The sequence below is a fragment of the Chelonia mydas genome, chromosome 11 (assembly GCF_015237465.2).
Source record: "Chelonia mydas isolate rCheMyd1 chromosome 11, rCheMyd1.pri.v2, whole genome shotgun sequence".
Taxonomy (NCBI): domain Eukaryota; kingdom Metazoa; phylum Chordata; order Testudines; family Cheloniidae; genus Chelonia; species Chelonia mydas.
Window position 1 is genome coordinate 64,281,790 of NC_051251.2, and position 26,944 is coordinate 64,308,733.

At 42.0% G+C, this 26,944-nt stretch overlaps 1 protein-coding gene across 1 annotated transcript; it reads right to left on the reverse strand.

Moving 5' to 3' along the window:
- Positions 1-3,270: 3,270 nt before the first annotated feature.
- MYL1 (myosin light chain 1) lies at positions 3,271-26,929 on the reverse strand. The gene is made up of 6 exons (XM_007071809.3): positions 26,644-26,929; positions 10,290-10,317; positions 6,998-7,141; positions 4,582-4,755; positions 3,956-4,033; positions 3,271-3,322 (listed from the first exon to the last, which is right to left on the reverse strand). Exons 1-6 carry the CDS (start codon positions 26,779-26,781, stop codon positions 3,294-3,296), a joined length of 591 nt encoding a protein of 196 aa, XP_007071871.1. The 5' UTR covers positions 26,782-26,929; the 3' UTR covers positions 3,271-3,293.
- Positions 26,930-26,944: the final 15 nt, after the last annotated feature.

A 26,944-nucleotide genomic window follows, 5' to 3' on the forward strand; every position in this document is an offset into this window, starting at 1 on the left:
AAAAAGGTGAGTCTAAACAAAACATTTTTACACAAAACACTTGCTTTTTTTTTTTTGCATGTTGGGTTTGTGAAAATTTTCAAAATTTTGACTTTCCAGAGCTCCAAAAGTCTAACAAATTTTCTAAATCCAGACTCCAAAACGGTTTCCAACCCAGCTCTATAAAATACCTCAGGACTTGAACTGATTTACACAAATGGAATGTTACCTATATTATTCTTTGTTCTGTTTGGTAAAATTCTTTCTGCCCATCTCTCTGTGGACCAGAAGCAGTAATGGCAATGGTTTCATGCCTGCAACTCATGTTTAAAGAGATCTTGCCAAGTTGATTAGACCTCAAAATCCAGGTTTTTGTTTTAAACAGACTTGTTTTTTAAAAAATGCACAAAATCAAAGCCCTGGTTGTAAAACACATATACACGTGTTCATAGGTGGTGGAACTGGGGGTGCTGCAGCAGCCCCTGGCTTGAAGTAGTTTTCATTATATACAGGTTTCAGAGTAGCAGCCCTGTTAGTCTGTATCCGCAAAAAGAAAAGGAGTACTTGTGGCACCTTAGAGACTAACAAATTTATTTGAGCATCAGCTTTCGTGAGTTACAGCTCACTTCATCGGATATACAGGGTTTACAGTTAGGTTCAATAGTTCTCCCCCACAATAAAAATTGTTCCTGCACCTACTTAACTTTACGTGCACCTCAGTAATACTACTCCCATGTGTTTCTGCTTACAGGATAAGGCCCAAAGTAATTAAAAAAAATAAAATCATCATAATTCTCCAAAAAAGAGAAGAAAAAATTAGATATTTCCCTGGAGTGTTAGAGACCCAAACACACAAGCATTTAGCTACTATACGAAAATTAGACAGTGAAATACTTTTTTCACTTCTCTTTCATGTTATTGTAAGCCAACAGCATACATGGTGAAAATTAGTTAGATTTTAAGATTTCTTTGGGTTTAATTAAGTTTAGGGGGCTTATTAGGAGAGGAATTGTGTTTAAATGTCTGGTCTTTATTTTTTTTAAAAGCCCTTAGTGCTAGCAGTTCTCTGGAATGACAGGCCCCCAATCCTGTAGTTATAAATAATTTGCCAGAATTTGTCTGAGTCTTTTTTTTTTTTTCCCCTTGCCTTTTTAGGGCAAAGTTAAATAAAGAAACATTGTCTTTTCTCTCATCAGATGAGCACACGTGAACTGGGTGGCTTCTTCTCTGGTGCATGCAGGAAACCTAGTAAATTACCTGCTGACTGAAGTCTCCATGCAAAAATAATTCAGAGATGAATTTGTCCATGTTGGTCTGCATGTTAAGGGTTTAAATAGAAGTTCTTTCTGAAGACTTAGAAACCAGGCACCTGTCACTTCTCCAGCTGGTTGGCATGTTAAGGATTATTGTCACTCTCCACTCCCCCTCCTCCCTGCTGCACCTGCTATCACTTGAATTATAGGCATTTCATACATAGTAATTTAAGACGGTTAAGTCAGACTGTAATAGAACAAGCTGACACTCCGATGGGGGATTAAAGCAGCTTTATGAGTGCCCAAGGAAAAGGAGCTACATTTAAGGGAGAGGCATGCCAATAGCGCAGCAGCTTTCGGATTTAATTACTTTAATTGTCAGTGCTGAGTGTGTGGCCACATACTATAAATGATATGAAGTTAATGTGACTGATCCATTGCCATTAACAGTCCTTGATACGTTTCTGATTACTTGTTCTGTTCACCAGTTGATCTCAGGTTGGAGGACCACGTCCCTTCCTCTCTAAATGGTATTTTGGGGCCTACTCATTGACCTCGCCTCTGTTTGTGAGATTACTGTCCCATTATCTTCATGTCTCTTCTTGGGTCGTGTTGGACATGTCTAGGAGTGAGACTTGGGTGTATGGGCAGGAGGGGGAGGATGGAAAGGCTGGCGCGACAGCCAGCACCCGTCTACTGTAGACTGGTGAACTGCTCAAAGACTTATATGGATGCCACCATTCAAGGCATTCTGACAATAACCATGACTCTTCTTCTCCAAAGAGTGACTAGGTGCTAACACAGGGGAGTGGCTCTCCAATTGCCCGTCTCCCAACCCCAAGAGAAAACCACTTTGATTCAGATGAAGCAAACCAACCCCTGAAGAGAACTATTTTTTCACAACACTTTATTTTATGAAATACAATATACAGAGAAAATAAATTAAGACTTGAGAAGTGTTGTGAATGGGATCTGAACAGCGTGGTAGAAAGGAAAGACTTTATACCCACAGACTGACCACAGGGATTTATTGTCACATTTTTCAAGGGGATACATTGCTTCATGGCAAACAACATGGAAAGAGAAATAATCGGGCTTGATACCTGTACAATTTATTCCATTTAGCTTGCCTCAATGTTCAATTTATGAAGCATAAGTATGATTGAGAGAGAGACACCTACTGATTAAAAAACATTGCTGTGGTGGGAGGCATATAGTACAGTCCTGTGCGGTTTCTATATTGATGGTGCTGGATGGAAGAAGAATTTTACTGAGGCAAATCTCAAGTGCATTCTGGTCTTCAGAGTCTAGACTTTTTCTGGGAAGGAGAGAGGGAAGAGTTAGATTCCATGACATCTCTTTCTTCTAGAAGCAAGCCTTGCAAACTGACATACCATGCATTTTATTTCTTAGTTTTGGATCTCAAAGTGTCTTGTTATTTGTGGTAATGTTGAAGATTCACGTACTAGCTGGGAATGTTTATCTCCAATGATATTATAACCATTGGAATAGTTGTTTTTAAATAACTATTTCATTTAGTTTCAGGAGCTATTATCTGTAATTCATACAGGTATTTAAAGTTCACTGCCCTCTCTTTCATGTTAATCTACAAGTTTGTTGAAAGAAGAGGTAGGATACAGTAAGTCTCAAGGAGCTGTTTTTATATAGTAAGCTCTTGTATAGCACAGTGAAGATAAGTAGATGTCACTACTTAAGCCTCAGAAGTTTCATGTTAAGTGATAAGTTTGCTATTTAATCATTTCACAGATTGGGAAACTGAGGCTGAGATTAGGGGACTTGCCCAGGGTCATACCACAAGTCAGTTGTAGAGCTGAGACTGGAACCAGAGAATTCTGACTTCCAGTCCCTTTCCCCTGCCACTGGACAACACTCCCTCCCCTTATTTGTATAGCAGGAGACTGGTATTTATCATCACTTGGGAACCACTATCCATTACTGCTGGCTGCATGCAGATGGAAAGCCACTAAACAAAGCGCCTAAGGGAAAGATAAAACATGCAAATCAGAGGGACATACCGTATTTATATTTTGTGAAATCCATTTAAAGAGACATGATGTGTCTTACAAATGCTGTGGAGTAATGCAGATTTGATAGAGAATTAGTGGGGTGGGGGAGTGTTATTTTAAAGGTATTTCACAGATTAAACAGTTTTGAGGAGCGCAAGGCACTAATGCTCTATTTGTTTTAAGATAAAATGTAGTACTAATCAGATTGAGCTGCTGATAATTTTATTACAGTCTTAGTCTTCAATGCTGTGCAAGTCAAACTCCCCTCCCACTACACCGTGACACAACTGAATAAGTGCCAAATCAAGAGTTGTCTCGAAGCATTGGCTTTGATTAACTGTACTTGCAGTCAGAACTCTTCCTAAGTAAGAAACTCTAGGCCAAGTTTAGTGTTGGCCCAAACAGAAGCAATTTATGCCGTGGCTGAATTTTAGCCCTTTATTTTCATATCTTGATTTCTGGCTGAGCATGTTGAGTGCAACCATTTAGCAATCACTGCTAACAAGCTGTCTTTTGGAGTAACCCTTTTCATTATACCTTGTCTAACTGATGTATCTAGAAGGCTCATTGACTCACTCACTGATTATTGGCATAAAGGATTTCACCATTAAAAACAATCAGTTATGAAGATTTCTGAAAGAAGTACCAAATGTATAGCAGAAGAGAGTGCTGAAGTTGTTAACTGTTAATACCTACCCTCATAGTTGATGCAACCATTAGAGTCTTCCTGTCCTTTTAGCAGTTCTTCTACTTCTTCCTCCGTCATCTTCTCCCCTGAAGCACAGACAGAATTGGGTTGGTTTCCACATTCCATAGACTCTCAGAAATCATGTTAAACTTGCATCCATTCCAGCCTCTTTGGTCAGTTATCATGAGTTCCTTCTATCCTCAAAAATGTTTTGTTTTTCTCCTCCTCCCTCCCCCCCCGCCCCAATTGTTGTTCACCTTTCCTTGTAAGGTCTCCATCCAAACTCTCAGAAAGAGTGTACTCACTATTCAACAAGATGTGGAAGCCTCTGCCATTGGCCAAATAACTTTGTCCCTGAAATCTACAGCATTGTCTCATGTCTTTTTTTTTTTTTTTTTATAATCTCTTAGACTGAGCCTCGAAATAGTAAAAATATTTTTGCCTTAGACTCTAGACTGGGTTGTTAGTCTTCTGTCCTTTTTATGCTACCATTTACTGTAGAATACTTGCTAGTCTAACTGTATAGTCCCATGCCTGTCTCAGCACTGATTGTAACACCCCTTCCCTCTCTGTCTTATGCCCTCTAAACAATTCTAGCTTTTCTGAGTCCCTCGCTGAAATGCAGATCCCTTACCCAGAGTAGCCAGTACATGACGGAGTTCAGCACCCATGACTGTGCCATTGCCCTCCTTGTCAAAGACACGCAGACCTTCAACGAAGTCTTCAAAGGAACCCTGTTCCTTGTTGTTGGCAGCGGCCTGCATCATGGGCAGGAATTCTTCAAATGTAATTTTCTTGGCATTCATCTCTGGAAAGAAAGTGTTTAGTTATTATAACACTACAGGAGACAAAGCCATTCCATAGAATTCTCCTGAATCTGCATGCTGGAATAAGAAAGGCCCTCCCATCTCAAGCATCCCTTCTTTCCGCATTCCCTCTATCGGCTTTAATCCTGTTTCTTTCCCCATGCCTTTAACAATCCCACTGCCATACGGATTCTAGCTGTTACTATCATGGAAGTTCCGGTTAAGGTTACAGTCTGGTGTTTGTTAAGACCACTGTTCCACCCTTCTTTTCACTTTTTTAAAAGTATTATTCTTTTGGAATGGAAGGTTTCCGGCCAGTGGCGGATTTTGGCATGGGCAAGAAGATTGTTCTGGGAGCAGGGCTGCGGGACTCAGTACTGTGAAGATTCTGGGCAGCGCTGCAATTGATAGGGCAACTGTAATTTACATAGGCCCCACAGGGTTGTCTAAATTATGCCAGAGGCCTCTCCAGTCTCCAGATCCACCCAAGACTGGGGGGGGTGCAAAGGTGCCTTAAAGCCACTTTATACCCCAACCCCAGAGGTGAAAGTAAGCCGGTCTGGTCCGGTGTACCGGCAAGAGCCAGTAAGCCGTGCTGCATTGGCTTCTCTGGTGGTGATTTAAAGGGCCCCGTGCTCCTACCACTGAGGGGATCACTGGGCCCTTTAAATCCCCGTCAGAGCCCGGCTCCAGCAGCCAGGCTTCGGCAGTGCTTTAAAGGCCCCCAGGGCCCTGCCACTGCGGGAAGCCCTGGGCCCTTTAAAGCACTGCCCAAGCCCTGCTGCCAGAGGTGATTTAAAGGGCCAGGGGCTCCCTGCAGCAGCCAGAGCACCGGGCCCTTTAAATCCCTGCCGGAGCCCGGCTCCGGCAGCAGGGCTGCAGCAGGGATTTAAAGGCCCGGTGCTCCGGCCACTGCGGGGAGCCCCCGCCCGAACCCCGCTACCACAGCTCCGGTGGCGCTTTAAAGGCCCCCGGGGTCCTGCCACTGCAGAGAGCCCCGGGCCCTTTAAAGCACTGCCCAAGACCTGCTGCCAGAGGTGATTTAAAGGGGCTGGGGCTCCCCGCAGCGGCCGGAGCACCAGGCCCTTTAAATCCCCGCCTGAGCCCTGCTGCCAGAGCCGGGCTCCGGCGAGGATTTAAAGGCCTATATTACAGACTCTGCTGGCTTTGCTACCAGAGCTTGTTAATTTAAAAAAGTCTTATGAACATGCACCTACACAGCACATCTACTTAAATTTATGCTCAAGACATTATTTTAAATTTCTCACAACATTAGCAAATTAAACCCAATCTCTTTTCAAACCAAGCAGAAGCACTAGTCCTCAGTGAGGCCCATATTGAGTGGTTTTTAATTAAAGCATAGCTGCAATGTAGAGATTTTTGCCCAAATTTTAAAACATGTGGACTCAGGTGAAACATAGTGGATGGCTGTTTATCCAAGAGTTTTGAGCATATGAATACAATAGTGTAATAGAAACTGTTCTACTATTTCACTTTAAGTCACTATCTTTTATTGCTAAAGTAATTTAAAAGCACGCCGAGATTTAATGTAACCTAAATGATACCTTAAGCCAGGCCATTAATAAATCGAGACGGCCTTTCATGTTCACTGTTGCCTTTATCTTTGTGAAGTGAGCAATGCCAACAGAAATGCCTAACAAAAGAAATGTGCCATTTCACTGAGTGCTGGTTAAAATAAGACTCCCCATTTCCATGTTAAACTCTACATGCCAGCTCCTCAGTTGGTGTAAGTCAACCACTGAAATCAGCAGGGTTATGCTGGGGATCTAGCCCTATGCCCCTGTGAGAACCTCCATCTTGGCCGACACACCAGGCACTGAATTGGAGAACCACCAGAGCTAAAAGCATGAGGTAAAGCTTAAGGTAAAGCTCTGTAGCTGGGGCTGTAACAGACTCCTATACTCTGTGATCTGACAGAGTGGGGCCTGGAACACATACTCACCAGTGGGTTACACCTACTGTAACCTGGTATCCAAATGATCAAAAATGGATTCTCCTCAAAGCCTAAATCAGAATGCTCACCCCATCCCCCTCTGTAAATCTACTCCCCACCTTCCTCCTCAAACAGATCTAGGAACAATTCAAGTTTTTCTGGTGAAGAGGTTTTCTTACCCAACTAGCAGAATGACAGCTGCCGCCCCCAGCCATTGTGACCAGTGCCATTCCCTAACTAGCTGGGGAGGCATTTCCTCATTAGGCGCCTACAGACTGTAGGACAGTTACCTTCCTTGCTGGGGTTGCCCAGGATCTTCTTGATCTCATCATTTGTAGGGTTCTGTCCCAGAGCACGGATGATGTCACCAACCTGGCTTAAGGTGATCTTGCCTTCACCTGTCCTGTCAAAGAGGAGGAAAGCATCCTTGTAGTCTGCAAGGAGAAAATGAGAGGGTTAGATGAGATGGGCAGCTCAGTATTAACTAGCCAGTATTGACCAAGACATGGGGCCAGATTCTCTGCTAGTGTAACACCACTGAAGTCAATGGAGTTAGGCCGCAGAGACTTTGGCCTATGGTCTCAAGCAAAACTTCACATCCTATGACACGTTAGTATCACTATTTTTAACCCTTCATCTCTTTCCTGGTTCTAATAGCCAACAGTAGTTTTGTAATTGTCCCATGTGGTTACCTTAAGTGCCAAGGAAGATAAGCTGGCTATAAATGTCTCCATTCATGAACAAGTTTCTTAACACAGCCAATCACTAGAAGGTAAAAAGTTCTTGAATACTCTATTTGATTTTATTTCACCAAGGGCATGAAAACCTTTTGCAAAAGCTCCTAGCTGTACAAGAGCTCTGCCTGCTTTGAAGAACACAGGCTGTGACTCCGCAGAATGGCTGTTAACATGAAATCTGACACATCTGAATTTTACCCCTTGCCTTCTCTCTCAATGTTGTATTGCTATGAAATGTCTCTCCACATCTGTCATTTCATATTCTATAGCACCATCCTGGGCGGGTCATTCCCATATAACAGATACCCAAGGAGTCTTTCTTTCTTTCTTTGGCAGCCCTTGTATAGTTTTTCATGCCAGTACATTCTGACTGAATCAAATCTGCCCCGAGATGACAAGTGTCCATTTGACAAGGCCAGTTGAGACCTTGGAACACCGACACTTTTTCCATTAAAAATTAATGTGAAAAATCCTGTTCACAGCATTCTCAGTCTTCATATTCAACTGCTATACTCCACTTTAATAACCTTTATTTTGTACTTTAATAGCATTGGGATAAAGAACTTAGCTAAAGATCCATCTCAGTTGACTTTGTTTTGTCAAGAACGCATCTTCTATGCTATAGATCTACTGTAATTTAACAGCAAAAAGTTTGACCATCCTGTGTGTTAAGTGCAATGTGGACTAATTGTGTATTTCACTACAGCAGCTTATTCATTTTGAAAACGCATTTTGGAGGAAGGCATCAATTGTACTGTATATAGGTGGCTGTTCTTTCTGTCTTGGGACAGACTTAGGTCAATAAGCCAAGTGCCAAATTGTCTTCATTCATCTTTCTGGGGGACACGTGAAACTGATGTATTTTGTGCTAGCTCCACATACAGTCTGCCTGGAGGAGTCTTGCTACCCAGTAAAACTGCTGATGCAGTATGTGGTTCTGCTAGACTGTAATATAACACGTCTGGAATTAATCCCCTTACTGTCTGATGTGTTGAGACCTACAACACATTGCTGCTAGCCCTCTCCCCTTACTCCCCTTTTACAGCAAGCTATACAATTTGGACCTTTTAGAGTTGTACAAAACAGCATCGTGCAATCTACAGACTTTGTATTGGCTGTTTCCGAGAGATGGAAGTCAATGGAACTTGACCGATTTATGCCAGCTGATCTGGTCGTTCATCTTGTGTGTTAAAGATATTTATAAAGAGCTAAGTTTAAAATGTGACTCTTTTTTTGCCATTAGCAAAAACACACTGAGTGTTCCAAGACCGAATTTTTTCCTCTCTTGATTTTTTTTTTAAATCCAAAAAGGGTTTAATATTCATTGATGCAGCTTCCCAGTTCAGTGAAAAGGGCTCAATTACAGTCTCTCACTGACACTCCCCCACCCCTGACCCCCGCAGTGTTCCTCCCTTGAATTCTATGGAGCCAGTCCTCATTTATACTGGTGTAAGCAAGTCCAAAATCTGGCCCTGAACAGTGTTATGCTCAGCTGCTGTTTCTGTAATATGCCTGAATAATTGTAATGGGTAGGGTTAATGTATTCTGTTTTCCAAGTGGCCTTTAATTGCTCCATTACTTGGATCAGTCATTACAACTTTGCAACAGCTGGCTACTTTGAAATAGCAGGATGGAGGCTGGAAAAGCTGCTGCTTTGTTACACACAAGCATTCTAGTTGACACAATTTTTCCATAACCATTCCCAACCACTTTGTGAAAGTACTCTAGTTATAATTAGGGATGAGTCCAGATCAACCCACTTAATGATCAGGAGTGTTTGGAACCAGGAGGCCTAGTTCTGATTTCATGCTGGTGTAACTCAGTTGGCTTTGATAGTTACTCTCATTTAACTCTGGTTTTACCGAGAGTGGAATCAGACCCTGGAAGTTCAGATTGAGACTTCATGATTTAGGTCTGTCTTTTTAGCTGAAAGCTCTGATGAATTTTCCGTTTCTGTCACTTTTGATTTCTAGTTGATCCTTTGTACCTCACCTCGAAACAGAAGGTATTCACAGCAGGGATCAAATTCATTTTGTATCGGGTTTTCGTTGTTTTTAGCCTACATTATACTATGTAACATAACCAAAATGTGTCCATTAGGATATTTAATAAACACTCCTGGAGCAGATTTTAAGCTCTTTAAAGGGGAATTTCTAAAACTTTGGGATTTGAGCCAGACCTGTTTAGGAAGACTACAGGTTTAACTGAATAATCCTGTACCTTGCTAGCTACTGATATAGAAGCAGGAAATACAGCAGCAAGCATAGGATAGCAATACATCCAGATTATTATACGCACCAGTATACATGAATAATTTGCTAACTATTTCCATGCTTCATAAGTATATTTACAGCAATATAGCTCTCTTTTTTTTCCCCCGTATCATCTCCCAGCCAAGAGTGACAAGCAGGTATTTCACAGAGCTTTTTAATCTTCCATTAATGTAAATAACAATCCAGTGTAACTGCAGCTAAGTTAATTTTTCAGCTTTGCTTTTCCCTTCTCATGGTGTCAGCCTAGTTCCCTATGATTAAAAACTGCTTCTCAGCATCCATTTTACACATCAATGACACACTTTGAAGAAGATGTACCAGGTACAGGAGGCAATATCAGAGGTCCTCTTGGATCCATGTACCTGGCAGATTAGGCAGAATGTAAGCATTCAAATAAGTGACCTGGAAATCTAGGGTCAGATCCTTGGCTGGTATAAGTCAGCATGACTCCTGTGTCGTTAGTGGTTCTATACTGATTTATATCAGCTGAAGATCTGTCTTCCTGTCTTCCTTAAGGTTAAACTTTATCAGAATGCATGTGCAGATATATTATTGGCTGTCTTGTGACTTACCATCCTGCTGCTCCTGGGAGAACTCGATCTGTTGGAAAGAAATCAATCACAAAAATAGCTTTTAAAAAAAGGGGGCGGGGGACCTGTTGGATTTTAAAGCATCCAACTACCTCCATGAATCATCTTTCAAAGAGCCAAAAAATGAGCTTATTTGTCCAATTCTCAGGAGTAGCTCGAATACCAACAGGGCTAGCAATGGAGAAAGTTCTGGTTAGACTAGGGAACGTCTAGTATTTGGTAGTCTATTACCTCAGTACTACAGCAGTTAAATTCCTGTTCTACTTACCAGCAACCTGGTCAGCACTGAAGGACTGCAGTTGGGAGGGAAAAAAGAGAGAGAAAAAGAGAACTAGTACTGTTGAAAATGCATTGACAGAAGAAAGAAAATAGCACAAGGTAGTGGAGAGTTCTAGCATCCGTGTCCTGCCGAATGTAACTAAGCCATGACAAGCCATATTAGCAAGTGTCTGCTTGGGTTTTTTTGTTTTTTGGGGGTTTTTTTTAAAGCATCTTAAGACTATTTAAAGATTCTGTTGAAATGTATATCTAGGGCTAAACCAGGGCTGCAGCTTAAGCAATGAATCAAGTGTCTCTTAACAAACAGAGAAGTTGTTAATGTACTTCCAGGCCATTTATCATTTTACTACAGACACACAACATTAAGATCATTTGAAGTATCATTGCTTAACCAACAGCTCAACATTAGGATAACAAATAAACCTATACATTAAAGCCTCCTTGTTTTTAAATTAGTTGTTTATCAGCACTTTGTTCCTAAGGTAATAATTTATTATATGGTTCCTTTGCAACCACATCAGAGTGCATCATATACAAAAAAATTAGCATAGAATACTGCAATAGTATCTATTCAGTGTAAAGTTATAGGAACTACACTGCTACCACTAACCAGTGCAAGAGACGAGACCAACTGGACAGCCTAGCAGAATCCATTAAGCTTCATTTTTCCCCCAAGGCCAAACTAAAACTTTAGAGGTTCCTGCTTGCTTGACTTCCTACCTCAAACCAAATGCTTTTTCTGGCCTCCTTTCCTCCTACAGCTAACCCAAACTAGAAGCTAGATACACGGATTAAAATGATTGGCTCACTATTAAGAATTATCTTTCCTGTGGACCCACCATGATTGAGATGGTTGGAAAAGAAGAAGAGCAGACGGGCTGGAGGAATTGGCTGAGGGCTTCTTGAGTCCCTGAGAGAGTGGTCCTTCCTCCCTCGCTTTTCTTCTTCTTATATATGTGAAGGGTGTGACATCACAACCAGCTCGAGTGTCAGAATGAAGCGGCCACTCCCCTTGTAGAGTTCTTTAGCTTTCTTAGGGCAAAGAGAGAGATCCATTTCTTGACAGACATTTTACTGGGGCTATTTTTAGGTGGCCAGAAAGGGGCAGGGAGTGACAAGATTCAGTGAGGTTTGAATCTTGTCAGCACTTTCTAGAGCTGTAACGTAAAGAAGGAATATTCCTTCTCAACCTACTTGGGGCTCCTCTTTCTGAGGAGCTCGTATTTGTTCCACAGGCTATAAAGTCAGCCACAGAGAGGGAGGAGCTCTGTGTTTGTTCATCTGGCTGGTTTTACATTTTCACATATAGATTCTTCCCCCCAGGAAGCTGTGGGTACTTGAACTGGCTGAGGTTTTCCAGCCAGCAGACTTGGTGCCTGTTCTAAAGCCCATTGACATCTATGGAAAGACTCCTATTGACTTCAGCTGGCTTCGGATCAGGCCTTTCTTATGCCAGTGTGGTGCTGCAGATGGCCGTTATGATGTGAAGAGGGCTGGTCTGTAGAACAATTATTGGTTTAGTTCTGACGTTAACAATGTAAATGTTGATTCTGAATGACTAGCTGATCCGTCCTGTCCTCCCTTTAAAGGTTGACTTGACCTACTGAGCCCAGTATCTCAATAAACATTTTTAATGGAAAAATTATCAGAATGTTTAGACCCTCTCTATTGCTGAGGCTGTAATTGAAGTTAATGGTTTGCATGCCAATGGGTAATTCATTTTTGAGGCGCTACGGATTTCCCAGTCTCTGCTTCTGTTGAGGTCTGTGTTCCACAGAACTTCTTTATGCACAGCAGAGTGAAGCCAGGTTGGGGCTTGCATGGCTATACTAACTCCTTCCTAATGACATTACAGGATGTGATGGACATATATAGTATGTTGCCTGACTCACTAATATGGAGGGAATGGGCAGACTAGATGGTTTATTTTTCTCTGGCTCATTGGTATCTGTTGGGCATGAAGAAAACATTAAGTGGTATGTGACCCTAAACCCCTAAAATTATATTTCCCAACTAATAGTTTTATTTCAAAGTTAGATAAAGGTGACATCAGGCCGAAGGTTCTCCCAACGTCTTCGACTGTGTGTGGAAAATGATGCTTGAGAGTGTGAGGAAAGAAAAGACGAGGGAAAAATCAACCGAGCGAGATTCCACCCACCCATAGCAGCAGTGATGGATTGGAGCCTCCACCACTGAGTGGGGGCAGGAATCCCTCCATCTGTCCAGGAGGAGCACCAGAAAGCAAATTGTATAGTTCCCTTGTGGGGCAAGGGGAGAGGGTCGTCTGCTGATGGGAATGAGGGGAGCTCAGGAAGGTTTTGTTGTATTGCAGGGGGAATTAACACACTTTTTCCAGTGATGGGGATGGGGGTCTGAGTAGAGAACCTGTAAATGGTGGGATGGAGAATGGACAGGAGAGGAGAGGACCTCATGGCAGGCTAGCCAGCAGAGAAGTCCCAGATATGTACTGGGAAGGAGTGGTAAGTGGCACAGGTCTAGTCACCCTGGTGACTGCATCCAGTAACTAGAGGAAAGACTAGCCCACACCTCCGAACTCAAGGTATGAGGTGTCCTAAAAAGCCTGGGAAATTTAGCTCTGAAGCTTTCCCTTCACCTCATGGGAGGGCCTGTGGGTAAAGTTATTGGACAAATGGGACCTGATGATCTGAATTCAAGTCCTGGCTTTCACTCTAACCTGCTGTATGTCACTGAGCAGGTTCATTGAGCTTTCTCTGCCTCTGCTTCTCCACCTATAAAACGTGGTAAAGGTATTTGCCTTTTTTCACCGGGGACTGAGTTAGTTACATTAATGATGAGTGTGACTTTGTGTCTGAAAAGTTTCCTGAACATGAGAAGTGTGTTGTTATGAATTATTATGGTATATTATTTATTTATTTTATATCAGTGAGGGTGGGCAGGGACGTATCCAGGATAGATAGTGGTAGTGTTTGGATTGTGGGGAGCTCATTTGCATGATCTACCCATGGCCAATCAGCTCTGTGAATCCCAAGTGTGGAGGTTGGATTGCCCTCCTACACTGGGCTGATGCTCTTGTTTAGGAGTCCGATGACACTTTAAAGACTAACAGATTTATTTGAGCATAAGCTTTCGTGGGTAAAAACCCCACTTCTTCAGATGTTTCGCTTAGCCCAGTTTTCTGATGCATTGAGATGCTGTCAGATCCCCAGTGGTTGTAAACTGGCATATCTCTGAGGTGGAGCTACACTGATTCACACCAGCTGAGGATGTGGCAGAAGAAGTGAGAACGCTGTGAACAGAGCTTAGCTGTAGATTCTGATTGATTAATGCGGATGGGGCAGTTGTGGGGGGGAGAATGGGAACTTTTAAAAGATTATTACCACCTCTAAATATTACTCAGTGGGTTACTTCAGCTAGTCTCAATGCAGCGTGTTGCTGCTTATGGAATGTAAATTTCATTTTCCCAATCTTAGCCATTCACTGGCTAGCAGAATTGGCTGGAAAATGTTCCACTGAAAAGATTTTTGCCACGGGAAAACATGGAGTGTTTTTTCAGTGAAAACATTAATGAAAACGTTATTGCATTTTCTGACCTGATCTATGGCTGGCTTAAAAACTTCATCCAAAAATATTTTTTATGAAAACTAAAATATTTTTGGACATAAATTTTCATATTACATTTTATTTTCAATCTATTCTACTTCCAGAGGCTGGGAGTTATGTGAAGAAGGGATGGATATACATGTAATCATTGATCCTGCAATCAGATCAATGGAGGCATAAGGGAGGCATTTTACTGAACTGATGACGGGATTGGCTTTGATGGACTCTGAAGGATGCTGCTGAATTGCATGGATTGATATATGTCTGAAATAAGGGTCTGATCCAAAGCCCCTTCAAGTCAATGAACAGACTCTCACTGACTTCAATAGGCTTTGGCTCAGAAGGGGAAATATAGGTATGCCAGAGACATTCCCCATATTGTTACAGATTCTAGATTAAAATGAACTAAGCAATATTTTAGATTTAGAAACAGATTCTGATATCTTTACTTATACTGAGTAATGCTAGAGTCAATTCCCCTGACTTTAATCAGACTGCTCCAGGAGTAGGATGCTTCTCCATTTGGGGAAGGGCAATGGAATGTGGCCTTCAGCGTGAAAATATTGCAAGAACATATTAAAACAAATTCAACATTGATTTTTAGTTTATTTCTCTTCATTTAACATGCTCTGTGGTCCTGTTTCAAATTCTGTCAGTGATGTTTGGTAAAGTTTGCAAAATGTTCTCTGGCTTTTGATAGATCAGAACTTTCATGAGTAACTCTTTCTGTATTGTCAGACTACGTGATGACTACAGGACCCATGGGAAGATACTCACATTGCAGGGAAATTCAGAAAACAACAACAAAAATAATGAATGGCTGGAGGGATTGCAATGTATGGAGAGTGTCTCTGGATTAAGTTTAGAAGTGTGTGCAACAAGAGTGATGTAGTGGTGGGAGTCTGCTATAGACCACCGGACCAGGGGGATGAGGTGGATGAGGCTTTCTTCCGGCAACTCACGGAAGCTACTAGATCGCATGCCCTGATTCTCATGGGTGACTTTAATTTTCCTGATATCTGCTGGGAGAGCAATACAGCGGTGCATAGACAATCCAGGAAGTTTTTGGAAAGCGTAGGGGACAATTTCCTGGTGCAAGTGCTAGGGGAGCCAACTAGGGGGGGGCGCTTTTCTTGACCTGCTGCTCACAAACCGGGTAGAATTAGTGGGGGAAGCAAAAGTGGATGGGAATCCGGGAGGCAGTGACCATGAGTTGGTTGAGTTCAGGATCCTGACGCAGGGAAGAAAGGTAAGCAGCAGGATACGGACCCTGGACTTCAGGAAAGCAGACTTCGACTCCCTCAGGGAACAGATGGCCAGGATCCCCTGGGGGACTAACATGAAGGGGAAGGGAGTCCAGGAGAGCTGGCTGTATTTCAAGGAATCCCTGTTGAGGTTACAGGGACAAACCATCCCGATGAGTCGAAAGAATAGTAAATATGGCAGGCGACCAGCTTGGCTTAATGGTGAAATCCTAGCGGATCTTAAACATAAAAAAGAAGCTTACAAGAAGTGGAAGGTTGGACATATGACCAGGGAAGAGTATAAAAATATTGCTCGGGCATGTAGGAAAGATATCAGGAGGGCCAAATCGCACCTGGAGCTGCAGCTAGCAAGAGATGTCAAGAGTAACAAGAAGGGTTTCTTCAGGTATGTTGGCAACAAGAAGAAAGCCAAGGAAAGTGTGGGCCCCTTACTGAATGAGGGAGGCAACCTAGTGACAGAGGATGTGGAAAAAGCTAATGTACTCAATGCTTTTTTTGCCTCTGTTTTCACTAACAAGGTCAGCTCCCAGACTGCTGCGCTGGGCATCACAAAATGGGGAAGAGATGGCCAGCCCTCTGTGGAGATAGAGGTGGTTAGGGACTATTTAGAAAAGCTGGACGTGCACAAATCCATGGGGCCGGACGAGTTGCATCCGAGAGTGCTGAAGGAATTGGCGGCTGTGATTGCAGAGCCCTTGGCCATTATCTTTGAAAACTCGTGGCGAACGGGGGAAGTCCCGGATGACTGGAAAAAGGCTAATGTAGTGCCAATCTTTAAAAAAGGGAAGAAGGAGGATCCTGGGAACTACAGGCCAGTCAGCCTCACCTCAGTCCTTGGAAAAATCATGGAGCAGGTCCTCAAAGAATCAATCCTGAAGCACTTAGAGGAGAGGAAAGTGATCAGGAACAGTCAGCATGGATTCACCAAGGGAAGGTCATGCCTGACTAATCTAATCGCCTTTTATGATGAGATTACTGGTTCTGTGGATGAAGGGAAAGCAGTGGATGTATTGTTTCTTGACTTTAGCAAAGCTTTTGACACGGTCTCCCACAGTATTCTTGTCAGCAAGTTAAGGAAGTATGGGCTGGATGAATGCACTATAAGGTGGGTAGAAAGCTGGCTAGATTGTCGGGCTCAACGGGTAGTGATCAATGGCTCCATGTCTAGTTGGCAGCCGGTGTCAAGTGGAGTGCCCCAGGGGTCGGTCCTGGGGCCGGTTTTGTTCAATATCTTCATAAATGATCTGGAGGATGGTGTGGATTGCACTCTCAGCAAATTTGCGGATGATACTAAACTGGGAGGAGTGGTAGATACGCTGGAGGGGAGGGATAGGATACAGAAGGACCTAGACAAATTGGAGGATTGGGCCAAAAGAAATCTGATGAGGTTCAATAAGGATAAGTGCAGGGTCCTGTACTTAGGGTGGAAGAATCCAATGCACCGCTACAGACTAGGGACCGAATGGCTAGGCAGCAGTTCTGCGGAAAAGGACCTAGGGGTGGAAGAAGCTGGATATGAGTCAGCAGTGTGCCCTTGTTGCCAAGAAGGCCAATGGCATTTTGGGATGTATAAGTAGGGGCATAGCGAGCAGATCGAGGGACGTGATCGTTCCCCTCTATTCGACACTGGTGAGGCCTCATCTGGAGTACTGTGTCCAGTTTTGGGCCCCACACTACAAGAAGGATGTGGATAAATTGGAGAGAGTCCAGCGAAGGGCAACAAAAATGATTAGGGGTCTAGAGCACATGACTTATGAGGAGAGGCTGAGGGAGCTGGGATTGTTTAGTCTGCAGAAGAGAAGAATGAGGGGGGATTTGATAGCTGCTTTCAACTACCTGAAAGGGGGTTCCAAAGAGGATGGCTCTAGACTGTTCTCAATGGTAGCAGATGACAGAACGAGAAGTAATGGTCTCAAGTTGCAATGGGGGAGGTTTAGATTGGATATTAGGAAAAACTTTTTCACTAAGAGGGTGGTGAAACACTGGAATGCGTTACCTAGGGAGGTGGTAGAATCTCCTTCCTTAGAGGTTTTTAAGGTCAGGCTTGACAAAGCCCTGGCTGGGATGATTTAACTGGGAATTGGTCCTGCTTCGAGCAGGGGGTTGGACTAGATGACCTTCTGGGGTCCCTTCCAACCCTCATATTCTATGATTCTATGAGAGATCAAAGGAACTGAATTGTGGTCACTTTAGTCAACAATAATAATAAGTGAATAGATAACTGTCTAGATGCAGTTGAAGTATTTTAACACCAAAAAAGGGAAGGACACTGTTTAGGTCAGGGGTTCTCAACCTGAGGTTTGTGATCACCCGCTCCAATGTGGGATCCTGACTAGATCCCAAATTGAGAGAGTGGGAGTTCAAAGGGGGATGCAGCGTAGAAAAGGTCAAGAACCACGGGCGCAGTGTTCCAAGGGGGTAGGAGGGAGTTACAGTGCCTGAAAAAGAACAAAGGGAAGTCCTAACACTGAGGTCTGTTAGATTGGGAAATACCCTCACCAAGGCATAGTGGGAGCCCAACCACTTAAATAATTTTAAATCCAGATTGGACAAAGTGCTGTAGGAACAAATTGAACTGGCCAAGGGGTGTGGACAGATGAGCTACACCAATGTAATAGGCCGTTTTCATCCCTAATGTCTATGATATTCTCTACAGGCACAATGGCTGCTAAGTAGCATATTTGCAGGGTTTGCTTTTTTCTGACTTCCTAAGAATAAAAAATTACTATTGGCATGAAAGCAGGGAACCCGATGCCCCAAGGCCTGCTACTCTGCAAAGCCATTTACACTAGTGCAAAGTGAGGGAGAAACACTACCATTTTTGATCTGGTAGCACTTGCTTCACATTCACTTTTCACAGGGATAAATGCCTGCACAAGGTGAAAGGCCCTGGAGGATGAGGCTAAGATCTTTGTATGTGGAAAGTTCATCTACTCCTCCTGTGTTTCCCCCACTTTTCGGGGCAGGGTCCATCTCTTTGTTATATTGACATACAGTGCCTAGCACAAAGGAGCCCTGACTGAGGCCGCTAGAAACTAAGGGCTGGTCTACACTGGAAACACTTCAGCTGCACTGCTGTAGCCCTTTAGTGTAGACACTATCTGCACTGACGGGAGGGGTTTTCCTGATGGCATAGGTAACCCATCTTCCCAAGAGGTGGTACCTAGGTCAGTGGAAGAATTCTTCTGTCAATTTAACGCTGTCTATATGGGGACTTTGGTCAGCTTAACTATGCTGCTCAAGGGTATGGATTTCACACCTCTGAAATCTAATTTTCTAGTATAGACCAGGCCTAATACAAGACAAATAACAATGAAGTCCAGGGGCCACTGGTGACATTGGTTTTCCACCAGCATGATTACATTGATTCCAGGAGTGTTAAGGTGTGGAGAAACCAACTCATAAAACTCTTGAGACATTGAAATCACTAGAACAGGACTTGTAGGCGGTCCCTCATTGTAGTTCAAAATGCCATGTGTCTGGCAATGGCTTACCATATACTGGATGTCTCAGAGGAAGTTCTAAAGCCCCAGAATATATTAATTGTTCAACATCATATATCGGGGGTGGGGGTGGGGGGAAATTTCACTGGACATCAGGTGGCAATCTGCTAATGCCCTGCAGCATGAGAACCAATCACCAGTAAAGTTCGACACTAACTGCAACTAACTGTCCTTTCCACTGCACCTACTTGGCAGAGACACAGAAGTCTACACGCCTTACTGAAGCCACAGTAGCCTCGCTAAAGAGCAGGGATCTGATTCTCCTCGCAGTTAGCCTGGTATCAAACTGGCATAACTCTGTTGACTTCAGTGGAGTTACTTCTCATCACCAGTTCAACGGAGAGGAGAATTAGGCCCAATGGATTTAACACTCTGTCTTTTATTTGGGGAATAAACCTCAGGAGCAGATTAATGCCAAAGTAACAAAGGTTCTGGTTTTATAACAAGTCCCTGGTAATACAATAAAAGAAGGAAATAAAAATGAATTCATATAATTATATCATCAGGATTGCCTCTATAAATATAAAAGGTCAGATGCATCCTTAAATCTAATGGACTTAGGTACAGATGAATTTATTTTTTAAAGTCGTTGCGTGCAAAGTCAGAAATACATTACAATGCCGACACGGCTTCAACAACACTGCATATTATAATACTTGGCACTTACGGAGCAACTTTTGGATGAAGCTATCTGATTAATTCATTTGCAGTCCTAAAATGCCTGCAAGTGAAATGTGGTACAGCTGCAGCGTTGATGGTATCATTTTGCACAGATTCCATTAGCTTTCCAGAGGGAAGTAGCATTCATTTGGGCTAATTTGTAAAAGTGTCCTTTTTCTAATTGCATTTGGCACTGCGTGAAAATCTAGAGGATGTGAGTAGGAAATTCAATGCTGTTGACATCTAGTGATAGTCTCAAATGGATTCGTTGTTTTAATATGCCTCCCAGTGGTCATGTTAGTATATTAACGTTACTTGAGCGATTGCTGCTTGACATTAAAGTACTGTGTAATAGAGCTGGTTGGGAATTTGTTGACAAAAAAATTTGTGTCAGAAAATGCTGGTTTGTTGAAACCGAAACTTATCATGGGAAAGGTTCACATTTGATCTATTTCTTGATTTGTAAACATTTTGAAAAAACAGCTGACATAGTTTGTTTTGACATTTTCAGAATGAAAAATTCCAACTTTCCCATTCAAAATGGCTTTGTAATTCAAAATGTAAGCTGATTCGAATATAATTTGAGGACTTCAATACCTCAGGCACAGGTGAGGTTTTTCGCAGGAGTCGTGGGTGAGATTCTGTGGCCTGCGTTGTGCAGGAGGTCAGACTAGATGATCATAATGGTCCCTTCTGACCTTAGTATCTATGAATCTATGATTTTTTTTTTAAAGTCAGATTTGAAACAAATTTTTTCCCCCCCTCCGGATTTTCAGTCTGTGAAAACTTTTGAGATTTTTGTTTTTTGGCCCCGTTTGGGATGTGAAAATCTTTAAAATCTTCACTTTCCCCAGCCAGCTGTCCTGTGTAATGAGCCAGAGAGTTGAAAGTTGCTCTTTGGGATCTAGTGTAAGATCCAAATATAACATCAGGGAAGTTGATGGAGAATTTCTAGCTGTGGCTATTTCATATCTCCTTACAGATTACTTGTTTCTTTACTGCTCATTCGCTAAATAAGTAATCTTCCTCTAACTAGCTTATGTGAGCTCAGCTCATTCTTTTAGCTTCTCTCACAAAGGGTGTTACAATGATGTTCCAGTGAGTGGAGCAGTTTCAAACTATTGATTTTTTTCTTCTTCTTTGCTTTAATTGCTATTATCAGCAAAACAGGCTATTCTGAGTTTTGCACAATTTAGCCCGTTGTGTAATTTGCCTTAATTTCCATTATTCCTGGCAAAAAAAAATTGTGATAAATGCCTTCAGAAGTTCACAATTGGTACTATTCTCTTGTTTTAAACACCACTGAAGTATGCCAGGTGTGCATCATGGCACAAACTATTTTTCAAACAGTTTTTCAGGCTAGCAAACATGGGAATGAGAGATTTGCTACAAGTAAAGCCAGGTTTCACCTACGGGAGGCTCCTTGCACAGATGAAATTATGAAAAATCTGAGCTGAACTCGCCCCCCCCCCCAAAAAAAAAAAAAAAAAAAAAAGTATTGTCACACAAACTTTTGTTTTGGCAAAACTAGGTAGTCTTCAACATGTCACCAGCAGTGAACTTTTTTTTCACATGACAGGATTTCAGAATCTATTTGATTCTGATGTCCAGGTTATCCTCCACATTAAGGCCACTTTGTCCAGCACTACTAGTACAAACCAGACTTAAAGCTGGCATAGAGAGTCCTCAGCGGGTATAAAGCAGTTATAGCCTGGTGTGCGGGTGTGGGAAAGGGCATGGCTGAGTCTTCCCTGCCCTACAGTGGTCCCTATGTGCTGCAGCATCCCCTTGGTCAGACTTATATCAGGGGACTGGTTTGGTGTGGAGCCAGCATAGGATTGGGGAGTTCAAAAGTGTCTTAGTCACCTTTGAACATCCCCCTCCCACCCCCCAAAAAAATCCCTGCAAGTAGCACTAGGCACTAGTGGCCTGATCCAATATACAACTGAGTCCGTGGCATTTGTTTTCATAGACTTCAGTGGGCATTGGATCGGGTCGTTGCTGAGGACCTGGACCAAGAGTCCAGAATCTACTAGTTGCAAAGGAAATCTTGAACTATTATTAACATTCCAGTTCCTTAATCTGCAGCACCAAAGGCAGTGAGTCTGCAATGTACTCTCTCACTCCACTGGCATTTGCGATCACACTAACCATGTAGTGGTTGATGTACTGAAGTTCTCCATCCTAGATGCTTTCTGTCAATGCATTTAGCAGTTACCTCTCTTGTTATACCCCTGGCAACGTCCATTCAGAGACGACCTGCTTGAGTAATGAATGCAACAAGAGATAAAGAAAATTTGAGAACTACTTTATACCATCTTAAGAGTCATCTATAAAAGAAAAAAATTCACAGTTCACATCCATGCAACAGGTTTTCTTATGCATCATGCAGTAACCAGTTACCTAGGAGACTTTTTTTTTTAAATTTGAAGATGTGTAGTCTAATAATGCTCACCAGGCTGGGGTTTCAGTCCTGATAATGACAGGTTTCAGAGTAGCAGCCATGTTAGTCTGTATCCACAAAAAGAAAAGGAGTACTTGTGGCACCTTGGAGACTAACAAATTTATTTGAGCATAAGCTTTTGTGAGCTACAGCTCACTTCATCGGATGCATACAGCGGAAAATACAGTGGGGAGATTTATTCATTCCACTGAATGCATCCGATGAAGTGAGCTGTAGTTCACAAGGGCTTATGCTCAGATAAATTTGTTAGTCTCTAAGGTGCCACAAGTACTCCTAGTCCTGATAATGTCATGTTTGGGAGGCCATGTTTCCAAAACAGATGTCATTTATAATGCTATAGCAGCAGAGAGCCTTATTTTCTGTTGAGACATTGATCCTGGGACTAGTTCTCCATTGCCTTGAACCTTATGTAGGGAGTGATTGTAGAGAAGGGTAGCAATTTACACTCACTTTGCACAAATGTAAATAATTACATAGGGTGCCAGAAAATGGAGAATCAAGCCCACTGTCTCCAGCACCTGGATACAAAAATATTGACATTGGGAGCTATGCTGGTTTGCACCAGTTCAGTATGTGGTTCACTGATTGCTGAGACGCTCTTGGAGGGGCATTTACAATTATAATTAAGTCAGAACACTAAGGCAGGTGAAGGTGAGGCTTCACAAATAGAACTCCCCCTACCTGCAAAGAGGGCCAAAATCTGTCCTGGATAGGAGAGGGTTGCCAAGTTGGGCACAGTGGGTATATCAAACAGCATGTTGGCAGTTCTGCACTTTCTCAAGGACTAGCTATAATATGTACAGTTTTTCCATTTTTTCGCAGTGTAATAATATACAAGACAAGAATTTGATCTTATCCAGCACCTGTTATACTTTAGATAGCTCAAAATGCCTTTCAAGTAACTTAAGTACCACTACTGCAAAGACTGTAATACCGTGCCCATGGGTGTACACATAAGCAAAGCATAATGTTATGCTGCACATCTTAAACCACACTTCAAGCCTGTGTTTTCATTGGAATGGCTAGGACAGAAAGTATTTGATGTAGCAGAAGCCTACTCTTTGTATTTAAGCAGTCTGTAAATGATACAAATGTCTGGTTGGTTGTATCTGTTTTAAGGTATATATTCTCCTCTTGAGAGAGAGCATGAGTCAGCTAAAGAACCTCTACTCACCCAGGCCCAGATCCACAAAAGTATTTAGGCTCCTAACTTCCATTGCAGTAATTGACTACTGAATATCTGTCTTCACATCCATGACTGCAAGGTTACTGGTATTCTTACGGAATTGACAAAACTTGACATTCTTTTCCTTAATCGCTACTGGTTCCTTTTGTGTGCACTCTTGTAATTCTCATATGCATGCATCACTCGGTATCTCTGCTTTTGTTTATACATTCCTATTATGTTTGCTGTATCAACCTGTACACCTGATAATAAAATCATAAGTGCGGTAGTAATAAAAAACTATAATAAAACTCCATCATTGAAAGGTTTGGGGAAACTGGGCTCCTGAATATTTGTTGTTCTCTGCATGGGGACAAATAGAGCCTCACACATCTGAGCTGGAACAAAGTATGTCCTCATCTTCCTAATCCTATTTCCCCCATTTTTTCCCCAACCTTTTTCCCCTCAGTCATCATACACTAACCTGCTATCAGTCAAGAATGGGGCAGAGTTTAAGGAATATTCCCATTTTAGACCAGCATCAATGTTAATCAATTTTATAGTCGATAGGTGGTGCTAGAAAGCAGTAAATTTGGCACCAGCCCCAGACAGCTCAAATGAGCTGCTACATATTTGTCTTTAACTGAGCTAATGTAAGATGAAAGGACTGCTGAGGTTAAGGAATGGGGTGAAATGTGTGCCAAGATTTTCAAAAGGGATTTTTGGGTGCCTTAATTTTTAGGTGTCCAGTTTAGGCCATCTTAAAGGGGGCTGGTTTTTAGAGGGTGGGTGCTCAGCACTTTCTGAAAGCCAAGCCACTTTGAGGTCTCAGATAAGGTGCCCAAAAGTCACTAGTCAGATTTTGAAAATCTTGTCCCGAATCATTTTAAAATAATACTTACTGTATCTGATGCATTTTTAAAGCAATAAACATCTGCCAGCTTCTGCTTCTTGGCCGTATCTCCTGATTAAGGGCTTAGTTTTACAATAAAGTAGGAAGCTCAGGTTGTTCATCAACTCCTGTTAAGAGTCTGGGTGGGAATTCTTAATTATAGCAGCTTGAACGACAAGGGTGCCACGCTTTTCCTGACATTTCCCCTGTTGAACTAGAAGGAGGCTGAATGTTCTTGTGATTAAGGCACTAGACTGACTCAAAAGACCTGTTTTTAATTCCTGTCTCTGCTACAAACTTCTTGTCACCCTGGCCAAGTCAAGCTCTCTATGCCTCAGTTATAGGGAAATATTTCCCTGCCTCTATGAGGTTGTTGAGAAGTTAAATACACTAATGATTGAGAAGTTCTTTGGTGATAGGAGTCATAAGTACTTGGCTAGAGGGGAAGAAAAAGAGGGAGACACTTGTAGAAGTGGAGTCTATTGGTCAGAGCACAGAACTGGGGCAAGAAATACATTAAATCCATATCTATTTTTGTCACATATTCATTCTGTGGCTTTATGAAAACCACCTAACATCTCTGACTCAGTTTCCACATTTGTAAAATGGGAATAATAATACGTACCTACCTCATACATGCTGCCTTATTAGTCTTTTTATTTTAAAAAGGAGGAGGGTCTCTTTTTATAAGCAGTCAGGATTTTTTTTTATCCAGGAGGAAAGATAGAATTCTTTTATTCTAAAACATAACTACACCGAATACAAATGAGCCATGCTATGTTACCAATACCAATCAGACAAAACACAGAGCCCTGGCTTTGTTACCAATAACTATTTATCTCCAGTGTTAATACAGGGCTGTATGAGCGAAGAACGGGATCATGCTGAACTGCTGTAGTGCCTGAGAGTGCAGCTTCCATGTTTTATATGGCAATGCACTAGTGCCTACTTATGCAAAGATAGTTTAGCTAAGATCGCTGGGGTGGAAAATTCTATTTTCTCCTAATGAACTGGACACATGCAGCCATCAAACCAACTTAAATAATTTAGTAGAAAATCCATCCCACGTTCCTCCTCATAACTGGATGTTTGTAAAGTGAAAGGTTTAATCTAGTTTTAGAAAATATTGCCAAAGATGGTGGGTCTATATTCTCATCCTCTATTCTGACCATTCTGAGTATTTTAAAAAGGCTTTCAATTTTTCTTTCATTGATCAACTCAGACTCAATATTTTGAGGAATGTAGTAGGTGTGTATTATTTTATCCTCGAACTTTTTTATTGTTTTAAATAAAATATTGACTTAACATTTAAGGTCAGGCTGTGAAAATTAAAGAAATCTTAAAAGATTTCAATAAACAAATTGAAAGTGTCTGAATAGTCAAATGTCAGGGAAACACCAAGCTGTATGTGTGGAGTTAACCTAAACATAATTCATTATGGGGTTTTGTGGCTAAAATGAGAAGGGTTCTCAGAATTGTTTCTGTATCTTCTACACTTCAGTTCTCCATATTAGGCAGGACTTCTTATGTAGAGTTTCCCAAATTGGTAATCTGACAAGAAGCTTCCCAGGAATGACTATTTATAATGTTGCTCAGAGATATAGGTTGATCTATCTCCTTCCTCTTCTCCATCTCCCCTTTCCCAAATACAGAATTCCTCCTTGCAGACAGTTCTCTTCAGAGTGTCACGTAAAGAATCAACAACATTCAATTTAGCTTAATATTAGCATGCAAAAGCCAAAGAAAACGTGAATTCAGATTAATCTGCAATCTAAGAAAAACCTCTGAAAGGCTTTTCCTGTTCGTTAGTTTCACTTTGGAGCAACTAGCAAATTCTGAACAAAAACATGTAGATGAGAAATATAGTCACGGAAACATTTTCCTTAAAGGTTTTCCACCTCATGATCTCATTTACTATAGGATCAATATTTGTAGGAGCAAAGCTAAAAGGAAATTGATGGAATTGCCAAAGTTATCTTTTATGGAGGATAAGCAAAGCAGCTGTCAAATAAATGCACCCAGGACTAAAGAGACAACAGCTGCTTCCTAAAATTTGGAAAGGAGTTCAGAGTGAAAGTTGCAAAGTAATGAGTCACTTTGAAACAGTGGGAATGAAGGAGTGGAGTTTCTAGTCTTACTAATTCAGTTTTCATGCATCTAACGCATTTCATGTGTGTGTCTTTTACCATTAAAAATTCCTTACATGCAGCTCCACCGAATAGACAATGACTCAGAGCCAGGCTGATGTTGACAAGATAAAAGCTATACTGGCCACTAGGTTAAAAATTTTTTGAACTTGCCAGGCTTTGCTTTTGCATTAAATTGTGTGCCATGCCTTCGATATTTCCAGCAATGTAAATACATAAAAAGCTCAGATAAATCAGAAAATCCATTCCGGTTACTCATTCATTTCACTGCTGTCTCACACCCACAAACAAATGCAAATGTTTACTGCAGGGATCTGCTAAATTTTCCAGCTTGTGTTCTGGGAGCTCTTTCAGTGACCACACAAGTTCAACCATTTACCTTGATGCTCTTCAGATCAATGACTGGTTCTTTGGGTTTAGTTGGTTCTGGGGCAGGCGCTGGGGCAGGAGCTGGTGCCGGAGCCGGTGCTGGTGCTGATGCTGGTGCAGCTTTCTTAACGTCCTTCTTTGGTGCCATTTTGTTTGTTTTTAAAAAGTAAAGGACCCCAAAAAACCCTTAAGTGATTCCTGGGTAAGGAGCAGTGGTCGAGATGATCTACAGCCCAGAGCCTTGGAGGAGGACCCAATGTGTAAAACACTAAAAGGTCATATATATATTTCACTTAGTGCCTAATACAATC